Here is a 15,153-nt window from a genome sequence, read left to right on the forward strand (position 1 = left end):
TAAAACTGTTCAATACATATACATGTACTTACATCAAACAATTCATAAAATAGCAGTTTAGACATTTGGCGACGTTGGTAACTACGGCAGCTGTGGTTGCGAAGATAATATCTACGTAAAGACATCAGTTTTGTCAACAAAATTAAAAGAAACCCCTCAACATTTTTGTTTAATGCCTTTTACGTTTTTCATTAATTGTATATTCACAATCCACTATTTCCATCTCCAATTAACTATGGTTATCAAGCGCATCGTGTTTGACAGATTTAGTAGTGACGTGGTCGAATACTTTTTGTTTGTTAGCGTAACTCGTGGAACAGAAGTTAAATATGCACCCATTTCCGCAATATCCACTTTAGTTTTTGACAAAATCCTCACTTGACGTTAGTTTTTAGTACAGAGATCATCGGGTAACGGGAGAAAACGCTAAAATTGCGCTGATCAGTACTACTACTTTCCAAATGGCGCCGTCTAGTTGACATTTCGTAAAGTCACAAAGAAACGAGGTCATCATTAAGTTACATCAATTCTGCGCTTATTAGCACTCTAAACCTCCCCCCCCCCCCCCCAACCCCCCTGCATTTACGTTAATTTGTTAACAGCTTTTACTAAGCTGAACAAGGTTCAGATGTAAATATATATAAATGTAAGTATCTTCTTCTGACAGTAATCAATGGGACTCTCCCCCCTCTCCTTCCCAAGCAGTTCCAATAGGCCTGTATTGCTCACTGGTTACTATTTTAAAGCATTTAATCCCTGTTACATTTTAACAAACATAGTAGCCATCCACCCGAGCACGTTATAGTCTAATATCACGACTCCGGGTTTCTTTGATATAGAGAAGTCATTTCCAGTTTTTAACGTATTTACCCTTTGTGAGCTTGATAGTAGGTCAAACAGAGTTATTTGAAGGAACTTTGAAGCCCTTCTCCTTCATCTCAGCATATCATTGGCCTAATATCAGTTCCCTCGGCTTTTTTGGTCAGCGTTATTTGTTAAATTGGGAAACCTGACTCGGGACAGATGATACAAAGACGCCACACCACTGCAAATGCTGAAAATGATCTTCCGCATGGATGTAGTCGTAGAAAATCGACAATGCCAGTCGTTGTGTTCTGTACTATTGTCAACAGTCAAACTCAAACAAATGCTCTAGAAAGGAAGCATTGGATCATATGGTCAATACAGACTTGCATTAAAAAAAATCCACAACATTTCAAGGAAAGTGATAAATTTTCCCTAAAATTTTGACGGTTACATAGTACAGTTCAAAATTTAGTCTTATTTTGGTCTTGGTAACAATGATGTACAACTACAACAAATGAAAACATCATAATTTTGTTGAGATACTTTAAAGTTCGATGTGTATATTATCTTATAAAAATTATTTCAACACAATAGATGTAAATTCAAACACGACACCGGATTCCAAGAATTTTCCAGACAGGGGCGGCTGAAAAACCATTGCAATCCAAGCTCCTATGCATACATGAATGCAGACCAAAATAGATAAAGGAATTGATCCTTAAATTCATCACAGATATAACTGTTCAAAATCCACAAAACATATATGTAAATAACATAACCCTATCATCATTGACAGTTACATTATGTATTTGTTTTGTTGATTTATCATTGAATATATATACTATACAAAATGATACAGAGTCTGGTTAAACAAACACATATACATATGTATATTTCCAATTAATCTACATCTGTAAAATAGAAATATAATCTTTAAAGGCAGCTAATTTCAATACATAATTATCAGTATTATATACTCAAGTAATTATTAATTTATCATACTATGTAATTTTCATATGGTTACTGTATAAATTTATAATATTCGTGAGGGATTTAATTTCACTATATTCCCTGTCATCAAGCATAGCGCGAAAACATATACACAAAAAATATCTATATATACAAGCAACCATCTGTAAGTGATTAGAGCACAATGCTTACAAAGCATCAGTGCGCGAAATTGAATACCCCTGAACTAGGTACAACCGAGATAACCACAAAATATCAGCCTCATGAAATTTAACTGAAGCAAATTTCAAAAATTCATCTCTAATGACAACAGAAAATGGGAATAAGAAACACATCTAAAATAAGAGTTCCTGGGTTTTTGTCTGCAAGTCAATAGGAAGATTAGATATGTAACGACAACAAAACGTGGCGGCCATCTTGAGCGAGACACTATGACAGTTTCATTTTTCAGTAGACCATGTACTTATTAGTGAAAAATGGTCCCTCTAACCGGTCACTTATAGAATGAACACTCTGGATTATCTGTATTATTGTACAACCAGTGACCTACAGTGTACATAAAATACACTTTTCTGGTTTGAATTTAGCACCATTTTGTTAAACCAGATTTTTCATCTTAAAAACCTTATTGCATTAACTTTAAGTATTCTAGTTATACTTCATTAATTATATGAAGAATAAGTATATATATAAATATGTCATGTATATTGATTGTCGTTATTTACGTAATGTGATAACTGTTACAGTATAAGCCAAAACAAATGTATATACATGTAACACAAAAAAAAAAATCCCAACATTCAAATTTAGTAGTCGAAGATATACAAACAACTAAACAATATGGACATGGAGCAAGACATTTTCTGAACACATACCTATTCTTTCCTGTTTTTCAATTCGATCAACATACCTCCTGCCTAATCTTGTCCAGCACTACGAGGGTTGATTGATATGTTGTGAGCCTCGTTTTGAAGGTGGTACTCAATGATGTTCTTACAGTAGGACTACTGTTCTCGGACTATATAGGGCCGTGTATCCAATGACTGGTCTCATTTGGTTAGTTTATATCGACCAGCTAGCACTCTAAAGTAAACAGGACAAGCGCCTTTTGCAAAATGGACAAAATCGGTTAAGGTTAGGGCTTAAGGTAAAGAGTCTGTCATTGCTATGGCTGCCATTTATGATTGTGGCTTTTAATTGATTGAGCATCCGCTTCATTCACCTGATCTCACTCCATCAGACTTTCATCTATTTCTAAAACTGAAAACAGCTATTTCAGATCCCTAACCCTAACCCTAACATGCAGTGAATGACTTTCTGAACAGCCAAGAAAAGTGGCATTGAGGCCCTAAAACACCGTGGCAAATATGTTGAATACGAATAAAATATGTCAGGCAAAATTCAAATCCTTCAATATGCGGATCACAACTTCTTATCAATCAGCACTCATATAAATATTGAAAACACTGCTGGTGGAATTCATCCGGCTGGTATGTAGTTAAAATTACGTTATTCACATTATTTTATTTATCTTTTTTTTTTTTTTTTTTGATAAAATGACTTGAAAATGATCTATGTTCAAAAATGAATGATTGATTTTAATTCATTTCATATCAAAACTGTTTCCAGAAAGACTCTTCTGAAAAAGAACAAAGCAACTAATTATGTACTTGAATCATAATTAACAGATGCAATCTCATTTAAACAGATCTAGAGTTAGTCAGTTGATCTAGCAGATCTACATTGATGATAATAATTTGTTCTTATCTGTCTTGTCTGGTCAAATCAGCATAAACAGTGAAATATAATGCTACCAAATTGAACAACTAGAGTAAAATTGTTGTCGTGGTCCCATCCACCCACAGGTCAGTGATTATATACTTCTGTTTGTGTTTTTTCAACTGTTCAAATATTTCTTGCCAAATGGTTCATGGAAAATGGATAATGATGTATTTTTGTAATTTTACTGAACAGCTCAAGGAAAATGGATAACGGATGTATTTTTGTAATTTTACTAAGTAGTTCAAGGAAAATGGATAACGGATGTATTATTGTATGCTTAGCGAATGTTTTGAAGAAAATGTATAATGGATGTATTTTGTATTCTTACCAAATTATTCAAGGGAAATTGGTAATGGACACATTTTTGTATTATCACAAAACGGCTCAAAGATAATGGATAACAGATGTATTTGAATTCTTACCAAACGGTTCAAGTAAAATTGATAATACCTGGTAGATTTATTTTTGTATTTTTTCCAAACAGTTCAAGGAAAATGGATTTCAGATTTATTTTTGTATTCTTACCGAATGGTTAAAGGAAAAAGATGATGGATGTATTTTTGTATTCCTACCTAACATTTCAAGGAAATATGAATAACGGATATATTTTTCACTGAAATTAGGATAGGGGCAGTATAATTTTCAATATCATATGCAATGTATTTTTTCTCACTTCTTTAATCATACAGAATGTATTTTCGAAATTAGTGAAAAATAAAATAACCTGCACACGTTCCCACAAGCTATATATTTCACTGTCAGCACAAAGGGCCCTAATTCAAAAAGGAAAAAATATAAAATTTCATGTCATAGCATTTACTGATGACAAAAAGGAACACATCTCGGCCCTGAAAGACAGACAGACAGAAAAGAAAACATGAAATAGCCTCTGGTTTTACAAGAAAGGAAGCAATATTATTGTCTACATTTCCCTATTCTGTTGTCTTTCTTTTGTAAAGATAGTTCGAAATTAAACATTATCCACTTTACTCAGGAGTCATGCGGACATAGCTCTGATAAATTGGTTTTGGTACCCACACATATTACCCGTGGTAGCTCTGATAAATTGGTTTTGGTACCCACACATATTACCCGTGGTAGCTCTGATAAATTGTTTTTGGTACCTTCAAATATCACCTGTTGAAGCTCTGATAAATTGTTTTTGGTACCTTCAAATATCACCTGTTGAAGCTCTGATAAATTGTTTTTGGTACCTTCAAATATCACCTGTTGAAGCTCTGATAAATTGTTTTTGGTACCTTCAAGTATCACCTGTTGAAGCTCTGATAAATTGTTTTTGGTACATTCAAGTACCACACGTTGAAGCTCTGATAAATTGTTTTTGGTACCCACAAGTATCACTCGTGGTAGCTTTGATAAATTGTTTTTGGTACCCACAAGTATCACTCGTGGTAGCTTTGATAAATTGTTTTTGGTACCCACAAGTATCACTCGTGGTAGCTTTGATAAATTGGTTTTGGTACCCACAAGTATCACATGTGATAGATTTGATAAATTGGTTTTGGTACCCACAAGTATCACTCGTGGTAGCTCTGATAAATTGTTTTTGGTACCCACACTTGAACACTACAATCACTTCCAGCACTGGCCAATGTTCCGTTTTGGAATGACAACTGAAAATTTAAAACATATCAATCTATTGTATATGCATAAAAAGTTCAAATAACTTGTGAATCATTGCATATTTCTATTAACAAGAAATTCTGGAAAGATCTTTGTGCCAATCATTGTATAATATGTGTTCTTTTTAATTATGCAAGTTTAAACTTTAAACCACTTTTTCAATCTTTCTTAGCGATTATCTCTTTATCGACATAGTGTATTGACCAAATGACTCTATTTTTGTTATTCTTATATGCTAAAAATAATTTGGGAAAGATTTCTTGTATACATTCTGAGATATAGCATTAACTTTTAACTGTCAAAATCCAAGATTCCTGCCTGTTAGCAAATCTGTTTCCCTGATCAGTTTAAAATTTAAACATTCACAACTTGAGACAATTTGAGAAATATCGATAGATCACATTCCAATTTACAATATATGGTAATAACAAATTTCAATTGTTGAATTGCAAGATTGCAGTATGTCAGCCATTTCAAAAGGTACACGACTTCAACACATATTGTAACAGAATAATATTATAACATCTTTTTCCAGTTCACACTACATGCTTGGAATGAAATGATCCTTCAATTGTTTTAAATAACAAAATGTTCTGTATCAGTTTAAAGTAAAATTCATAGAAATAAATTTCATATTGTGAAAATTGCAGTAAGCATATAAATTCCCCAATGAATTTAGAGAAAATCAATGAACTTCTATAGAATTGTGCCAACACAATGTCATATTTATCCCCTAAAATTTTTTTCTATAGATATATCCTAAAGATTTCTTGTGGTTGAACAGACAAAGACACACAAATGTCTTTGAATATAATTTCTATACAATAAACATATATGCCATAATGTATCATCATTCAGTTACTTTGCCCTTTTAGGACTCATCAGGGGCTAGATGGAAATCCAGAATGAAATTTGCAGGTCAATTAAAATGTGCTTAAACAGAATAGGATGTGCCTGAACTACCTGTACACAGACACTTGGAACCAATAGTCAAACCTAACGTCTGTACAGAGTATGTCCTTTATAAATACAGGTCCCTGTGTAACAGTACGTAATTGATTTCCCATTGTTTGTATGCAGAATGCAGCTTTCTGATTGGTTAAGGTTTTATATTCATACCTCTATGAAAACAAAATTGAATGCCACGAAAATAAGATGTCAAAATACACCATTGGCGTTGTGTATTGATTTGTTCAAAAGAATCCCTTATAGGTAAGTAAAATTGTACATGAAATGTGATTTAATTTGAAAAGACATTTTCAGAAATTAATTATAAGCATTGATGTCAATATTTTTTAGTTTCATAGGGGTATGAAAAGAAAATTGTCTGCTAACTTTTTCAAAATCCGCTAGGCATATCCAAACAATTTGCAAACCATGAAACTAAAAAATATTGACATAAATTCTTAAATGATGAAATGACATCTTACCCTCATGTGTTTTAACAGAATTCCCAGAATTCCCAGTACACAGGGAATTGGCACCAATTTCCACCCTTACCGTCAGTATAAATGTAATATACTGTACAAATCCCTGTGTACTGTCTAATACATGATAAAATAATCACTTACCCTTGCCACTTCTCCTTTGTGACTGTCCAGTGTGGAAATGACCTCTGGGTTTCTGGACGGCTCAAGGACTTTCACCGTTTTATCCGTGGAGCAAGTGAATAAAGCTCCGGTTGTATAATGTACCCCTGTCACCTTACCAGTATGGCCAACATCGTAGGACTGACAAAAAATGGTCACGATGTTAGAAGGAAGTGCACCATATCAAAGATGAAAAAAACTTTTATTCATTGTACGATTGAACAAAAGTTATAAATCCAACATCGAATTAGAAGTTAAATCACTACGTATTTTTTTAAAAAAATTAAAATGTGCTGTTTTCACATACTTTATTAGGTTTGTCAAATATAATTTTTTTATGGCATAAATAACTTTTCTGAGGTTTGAAATTTTAAATTGCTGTATATACAGTATATGCTTATCTTTCATTCAAACAAGAGTCCTTTATTTTTTTAAGATATAACCTTTTTTTATCTTGTTTACAAATATTTCAAATTAGAAAACATGTAACATTTTTATTTGTGTACAAATATTTCAAATTAGAAAACATGTAAACATTTTGTTTACCTACCTGGACAATATCAAAACTTCCATTTGTCGTGTCGTAGAGATGTACTTGTCCCTCACGATCTCCCATCCACAGCTGGTTATGACCAAAACTCAGACTCATCGCATAGCTTTCTGTCTATATCATAAAATAGAATTTCGAAAAAATGATTATCTGCTTCCTGATTTAAAAGTACATGTACATAAGTTACATTGACTTTAGGACCTTTTTCAACCCATGCAATCGAACATCTGCATATCATGTATCATAACTGAGAATTTAATCATATCAACTTTATTAATATTTTAATCACTCTTGTTGGCTTGGATGGAAGTGCACGAGGGGTCTTACTGTGGGAGGAAACTGGTGTACCCGGACAAACCCAAACTGGTGTACCCGGACAAACCCATCTGGTCGATTACTGGAGTGATGGAAAATCTGTGACAGAGATTTATGTCCAGTGTATCATCCTTCAAACGCATTACTTACCTGTAGAGTTTTATATACACGGCCCGCACGTCTATCGTAAATGGCCATGGTCTTGTCCTCGCTACCACTTATTACATATTTGTCGTCGGCGACAACACAGAGAACTGGACGACGATGAAATTTCTTTTTCTGACCCGTTCCATCTCTAGGATCAATCATGTAGAGGAACTGGTTGTACCCAGCAGCCACTATCCAATTTGGCTCTACATGGAGTCCAAGAATAGCAGATCTGCACCTAGAAATGTCCATTTGGAAATATAAGTAAAATTAAATCTCTAAAGCTCCTTTCGTAAAAATTATTATTTTCTATGCCCCTGCCATGAAATGGGGGCATAAAATGTTACCAATGTTCATCGCCTCTAGATCTCTTCCCATCTTGACAAGGTGCGTACCGATGCAATGTTACTATAATCTTAGGAACTGCTGATGCCACTCTCACCAAACTATATTTCGAGGTGTCAAGTGACAGCGAGGCATTTATCATACAGACATTTTATAGTTTTTATGCAAATTAGCATTTGAGCTAATTTTATTTACTCGAGTTCTCAATGAAGTGTCTATATATACTAACAGAACTTTAATATATATTGCCCTAGGCACATTTTTAGATATGTCACCACGCTGATTGCGGGGTGTGTGTGTTTCTTGTGTGGGGTGTGTCCGTCAGGATGTGGCTACACAGTTATTGGTTTGGGGAATTAGCATTGGTAGAATAAGCCACACCCTGATGAAACCCCTTTTATATATACCCCGTGGTGAACTGTAATTTCCTTTGAAACAATATGGAGACAGTCTCTTCTTCTTCGATATTTATTTTATTCACTGGAATCAATATTTCACTAGGGTTCAACCAATACAGAAGTTCTTTATAAATTGTCCACTCTGGTGCTGGCCCCTACTTCAAAGTTGGTCAGAGTCTACGGGTCCTTGTAAAAGGCCAGCACCCTCACACTCGCTTGGGTCCTAATCTAGCTCTCTCCTTCTGCACTCCCTCTCTCTCTCTAAAAACTATTTATGTATACTTTTTACAAAACAGTCAAAACTATAACATTCAATTTCATTGGTTAATAAAATAGTAAGAGGTGGAGTTTAATTATTAGATGGTGCCTATAGTAATTAAGATATGTTGACACCAATTACCTAACAGCTATGGTCAGTAGTAAATCATACAAAGTCCCTATTCTGTCTCAAAGTGTTTATCCTACAATTACTTTAATTGAGCCTGTTGAGTGACCACCTGTCAGCTGGAGGGTTCACAGGTAGATATGTGTCAACTCAATTAAGGCTAATCCAGTTTACCTGGCTGACTCCTAAAAACATCAAAGCTTCTAAAATACAATACGATTCTAATAAAACTGACTGCCAAGCTAATTCAAATGTCTAGTAATAAAATATAAACAATATAAATTCCATAGTCTCATGTTGAAATATTCCTACAATTTACTTATACCTGAAATATCACTAATTATTAAAATGACCATTTTTGTACTATGATACATATATAAAAAACATTTTCTGAAGGGCACATTTTTAGATATATAAAAAACATTTTCTGAAGATCTGTTTCTTAAAAACAATCTTTTTCTGACAAGATGTTTCTTAAGAACTATTTTTTTCTCAAGATCTGTTTCTTAAAAAACAAAAAGTCAATCTTACTTGAATTTGTTGATTTCTGCTAGGTCAGCGTTTAAATCCCACATCTTAACGTAACAGTCCCAGGATCCTGAACACAAAACATTGTCGTAGGATGCCAGAGACCAAATCCAACCCTTCAGGAAAAATTGTTTAATTTCAAAATTAGAAGTTTTTCCTTACAGACAAGTTAGTTAGTTAGTTAAAATGTTTAACTGCCCATCAACGCTATAAAGGTCATAAGGGCCAAAAAATGTGATTAAAAATACGAGCAAAATGGGCAAGAGACAAAATGACATAAAAAACAAATGCACTTGAATAAGGAATTGAAGCAAGTATACGGGTATTGGTATTTGCCTTTCATATCCTGTACTTGCCCCCACTAAAAATAGTAACAGTTAACAGTGACCTTGACCTACTAACCCTGAATTTTGAATTTGTTTGTGATATTATGGTCTTTTATCATTGTGTGAATTTTGATCAAATTCTCTGAAGAAATTAAGCTGCCTGTAAGGTCAACAGGTGTATACAAAACAAAATACTGGTATAAAAGTACTTTCATATTTTATTTTACGTCATATTAACAGCCAGGGTCATTTAAGGACGTGCCAGGTTTGGAGGTGGAGGAAAGCCAGAGCACCCGAAAAAAAAAACACCGGCCTACAGTCAGTACCTGGCAACTGCCCCACGTAAGTTTCAAACTTGCAACCCAGAGATGGAGGGCTAGTGTTAAAGTGTAGGGACACCTTAACCACTCGACCACCGTGGCCCCTGGTACAACACATAATACTTTATCAGGGTATATGAAAATATAGAAACGTTTGGAGGTGACAAATATTAATGTACGTAATATACATACGAGACGGATGGAGATGAAAACTATAGTTCGCCCAGTTTAACCGATAGAAGATTATAATGTAATTAAATTAAGTTAAAAAGTGATGCATCAATTGCAACATTCAATGGATTTAACAAACAAGAATGACTCACATTAGCCTCAACCTTCCAGAGATTCTCTGTAAAATTGTGATTTTAGTAATGATGGCTCTTAATGATGATTCCTAAACCTCTTAAGATATTTCAAAGGAAAAGGTGTGTGAAATTGCATAAAAGGCTGTCAGAAATGGCAGACAGAGAATGATGACAAGGAATATGTTTTAGGGAAATTCAAAGGATTTTATGAGATTGATTTTGATATATGATAACTAGCAATCTTCAGACTTTTCAACTGTAGGTCTTAAGCAAACATACCAGTGCTGTTTCATCAAGATAAGACATGGCTACTAGAGCGAGCACATTGATTCAAAAATAATGAAAATCTGGTTTTAGTAACAGTGACCTTGACCTTTCATTACAAGTTCTATATTCAAATTTTTCTATTTGATTTAAATGTATTTTATTTGTCAAAACACAAATTGGATTAGACACAAGTATAAAACTGATAATCTGTTCTACTGAAAACTTGTTAATCTCTGTCAAAAAACACATTGATGATCAACTGGTAGAGGTTTGGTTTATTGTTTATTTTGTTTAGTGTCCTATTAACAGCCAGGGTCATTTAAGGACGTGCCAGGTTTTGGAGGTGGTGCAAAAGTCTGAGTAACCAATAGAAAAACCATCGACCAAAGGGTCAGTACCAGGCAACTGTCCCACATTGGTTTCAAACTCGCAACCAAGAGGTGGAGGACTAGTGATTAAGTGATGTGACACATTAACCACTCGGCTACAATTGAAAACGAAATATGCCAATAATTAAACTTGAGTGAGGGGTTTAGGTAATTATTCTACAAAACAAGTTTCATCAAAATCTGATCATTCCTTAAAAAAAATATTGTGCGGAAAGCATATCCGGAAGGAAGGAAGGAAGGAAGGAAGGAAGGAAGGAAGGAAGGATGGATGCAAGGACTGATGAAATCCATTAGTAAATCCCCGCCAACTTCGTTGGGGGATGATAAATGACCCTGACTTTGGGCAATTACAACCATATTTATATCTGTCCTGGGCAATCTCATGTTTTTATCAACAGTGACCTTGACATCTCACAGCTGAATCTAATTTAGGTTCCCTGATCAGTCTCAAAAGTTTAACAACTACCCTACCAGAGAACCTACATAGGAAATTTTGAAAGACGGATACATCTACAATACTGCTTCTTACCATAATAGCTAAAAAATCCAAAAGCATCATACCTTATGTTTCTTGTCACTAGAAACCATGTTCATCAATTTCATGCTAGCTGCAGGATCTTTTTCATCATATTTGGTCAAGTCTAACAAGTTGAGATATCGGTCTCGTGATCCAGTGGCAAGCAGCTTCCCTCCCTGTTCAAAACCAATCAGATGATCAGTTAAATATAACATATAATATAATGATTGGATTATTATACATATAATAAACTCTTTCTGTTGTGTAAGTATTGAGTATTAGAGTTTAGGGAGGACTTACTTGTGAATGCGAACCATTTTACCTTTCAATTCTTAAAGTTGACAGTTATGCAGAAATGAAGATGTGGGCTTAATTATTAAAATTGTGGGTATAGAGCTTATTTATGGAAGGGGATTATTTATGGGCATCCGGCTAATTTGTGGACAAGGATTACTTATAGGCAGGGGCTTATTTACAGACAAATATGGTACATATATTACTGCAGGGCCTGATTTACGAGCACAACTTATACTAGCTTCCTCCTCATCTTTCCATGCTAAAAACATTATTTAAAATATTTACATTTTTGTAATTTATTGATAGTGATTCCTTTCTAGGTATCATAATGATGATAAATCAACACCAATATCTAAAAAAAAAAAATCTGCATGAACTAGTATGAGGCAGTTGTGAGGAAGATATACCTGCTTAGGTACTCCATCACCACACAATGTTTATTTATAATGGTTGAAGTACTGATGTACTAATGAAGAAAGATGTAGCCCCAAAAATGGAAATTAATTGTTTATCTAGTCGTCATTATTATCTGTATGATATGTATATATTTTTTTAATTATTTATGAGTACATATTATAATTATGTTATAACTGAATTCATCTATTTTAATTAAATAGAAAAAGAGTTGCAGATGCCAAAATATATCTGAATTTTAATCTGCTTTTGTAATTAGTCAACTTCCAGTATAATTAGGTGGAAAATTTGTTGAAATTCATTCGTGCATTTGGGAAGAGCATAAAATTTTAAAGCAAAGGTGTAGAGCAGGCCAGCAGATGGCGCTCAATGAAGAACAAAGCCTGATGACAATATAGGTCACAGGGACCTGAAATGTCATATCCCCTTATGGACTTAACCAATCTGTTAACAGTACCTTCATGAGATGCACAGAATCCACAGATGCATAGATGCTTTCTTTGTAGGATATGTGAACACATGTTTCTTTTGGATTGCTCCAAACCCTGTGCTGTTCCTCACGTTCTACACAGGCCTCGGTCCAGTTAAAGTTTTCCTCTGAAAGCATGAACAACAACTTTTTATTTATTCTGAGTTTCATTTGGCCCCGCGCGAGACTGCAGAGTTTCCTCTGACCCTAACACCAGGTATGGTGCAGGCCAACACCAGACAAGGTGTCAGGACCAGAGGGAACTTGGACTACTTTTTATCTAACATCTTATCAAAGGTTATCCATTGGTTTGATTCTTTGATCCCAAAACTTGGAAGAAAATAATCGACGTTAAAAGTGGTTAGTTACAATAGGTTTGATCAATTTAATATTAATATTTAAACGGGAAAACCATCTTAAAATATTTATCAGGACAGGCAACATTTTAAACATATTTTTTTACTCAATAAGTGCAATGCCTTTGATATATTTTCACCAAACAATAACTATATTACCTTATTTATCAGAAAATAAGCACCTGCCCACAAATAAGCCCCCTTATTCATTTTTTCAGAATCATAAATGATAAAATATTAAACTTAAAGTAATTCACAAAAAACTGCCTTATGCATTTTTTGCAGAATGAAAAAATAACAAATTACTAAGCTTAAGGTCATTCACAAATAAGCCCCCTTATTCATTTTTTTGCAGAATAATAAAGATTAAAATAGTAAGCCACAAATATAAAATTCTTTTACAAATAAGTCTTCCATCAACTTTTATACTCAAGTTTTAAACAGGAGGAGAGAGCTTATTTGAGGATAAATACGGTAGTCAGCCACTGTAAAATATCTATATTTTGTATACCATATACTGGTGGATAGTGTTTGGGCCATCTTTTACTTAATCTTGTCTTCCAGTAGGTTTCTCCACTGAATAAATCCCTGAAGAGAACACAAACTTGTCCAAGAGTTTCAATAATGAACTTGGCATCGAGGTAGTTGAAAATGTGCATCAGAATTTCAACAGGCAGTGTTTCTATTGTGAGGTACTCGGCTTCCAAATCTTTCAGTAATGTAAAACTGTCATTTCCTTCTCCTTCTGTTCCATCTTCGATAGACTTTTGTAAAAGTTCATTTCTTTCATCCTCTTTATTTGACTGAAGATCTGAATCAGGTACAGGAGCTGGTGAATTTGTCACATCACTCTGCTCCATAGATGTCGCTTCCTGACCAGATGCCATTTTCCTGGAAAATGCCTTCTGTGGGAAATAAATGAAAATTATGACAGATATGAATTGTTTCTAGTATTATTTAAGTTTATGCTTTGATTTATATTGTTTAAAGTCCTGTCAACAGCTGTGGTCATTTAAATACAGCTGTATGTGTGAAGTGTGTTTTTTTTATGTTGCTGTCAAATTTCAGACAAAAAAAATGGAAAGTATCAGAAAATAAAAGAATTGATATCTATATCTTAGTATGTTGTAGTACCCATTTCCGGTTTTGATACAAGATTGAAAGAAAATTGGTATAAAATGCAGAAAGGACAACCAAATATTTCTATGATATAGAATTTTTTTGCGAGTAATCTTATTTATACTGAAGAATGTATAGCTTTAGCCCGAGTCTCCTCTGGCCATGACACCATACATTGTATATATATCTGGCCAGATGATACTCGGGCTAGTATAGCTGTTGATGGTCAAAAAGGAGATAATCCATGCTGAAGCTGATTTTCTTAAAACCTGTCTAGTTAAGCTGCGAGGAGGGATGTTACACACTCTTTTCTAAAAGTCTATTCCATAGACGGAAGAAGAAGCAGAAGAATATGTGGTGTTTTGCCCAGTCTGTAGGGGTGCACCTAATGAGTGACCAGGGAGTAATGAAATTTTGCATGGTGTTAGATAATGGTCTCATAAGTACACGTATGTTACAGAAAAAATAATCAAAAAATCTTGTTGAACACATCCATCATAAAAATATCGTAAATGTAAATTTATATAGTTATCTGTCGATAAGGGTATGTTTCATGACAATAGCTTCACATTATCTAACCTCAATCTGTCAGTAAAAGCGCTAGTTGATATACATGTACAGCTGATGTACAAAAATGTAACTGATATCCAAACCACACAAGGAATGGCAGTGACAGTTGCAGACTTCTATTGTGCTCGTTGACTCTTCTTCAACTAGTCTTTAAGTATCGTAAAGCACAGATGCCGTCGAATCAGGAAACTAAAAGCTTGGGAAAGAATGGTTATCATATGAATAATTCGCTAAAATAACCGATTACTCACCAGTGGCTTGTTGCAGAATGTAAACAAAAAATTGAAATTTATTTCCGGAACTAGAGAGCTAGATAGGGGAGGTAACTACATTTTGATGGGCATT

The 15,153-nt window shown here is 34.2% G+C and overlaps 1 protein-coding gene across 2 annotated transcripts; it reads right to left on the reverse strand.

Annotated features, from left to right (window-relative positions):
• Positions 1-3,327: 3,327 nt before the first annotated feature.
• LOC117326297 (F-box/WD repeat-containing protein 9-like) lies at positions 3,328-14,110 on the reverse strand. 2 transcript variants are annotated; one of them, XR_004532462.1, is made up of 9 exons: positions 13,631-14,110; positions 12,752-12,891; positions 11,628-11,759; positions 9,463-9,575; positions 7,807-8,041; positions 7,342-7,455; positions 6,774-6,932; positions 4,998-5,192; positions 3,328-4,817 (listed from the first exon to the last, which is right to left on the reverse strand). XR_004532462.1 is itself a non-coding variant. In XM_033882984.1 (8 exons), the coding sequence occupies exons 1-8, from the start codon at positions 14,004-14,006 to the stop codon at positions 5,097-5,099; spliced, it is 1,365 nt and encodes a 454-aa protein (XP_033738875.1). In that variant the 5' UTR covers positions 14,007-14,110; the 3' UTR covers positions 3,328-5,096. The 2 variants fall into 2 exon arrangements, 1 of the variants encoding a protein (XP_033738875.1); XM_033882984.1 differs by having other exon boundaries at positions 3,328-5,192.
• Positions 14,111-15,153: the final 1,043 nt, after the last annotated feature.

Source organism: Pecten maximus, chromosome 4 (genome assembly GCF_902652985.1).
Source record: "Pecten maximus chromosome 4, xPecMax1.1, whole genome shotgun sequence".
NCBI classification, from domain to species: Eukaryota; Metazoa; Mollusca; class Bivalvia; order Pectinida; family Pectinidae; genus Pecten; species Pecten maximus.

Bases quoted from the DNA above. Each gene is read 5' to 3' on its own strand.
- LOC117326297 (XM_033882984.1), bottom strand. From the start codon at position 14,006: ATGGCATCTGGTCAGGAAGCGACATCTATGGAGCAGAGTGATGTGACA. The intron at 12,892-13,630 runs GTATACAAAATA...TCATGCTTTCAG, and splicing joins ACACTATCCACCAGTATATG to AGGAAAACTTTAACTGGACC. The intron at 7,456-7,806 runs GTAAGTAATGCG...TTTATGATATAG, and splicing joins GTGTATATAAAACTCTACAG to ACAGAAAGCTATGCGATGAG.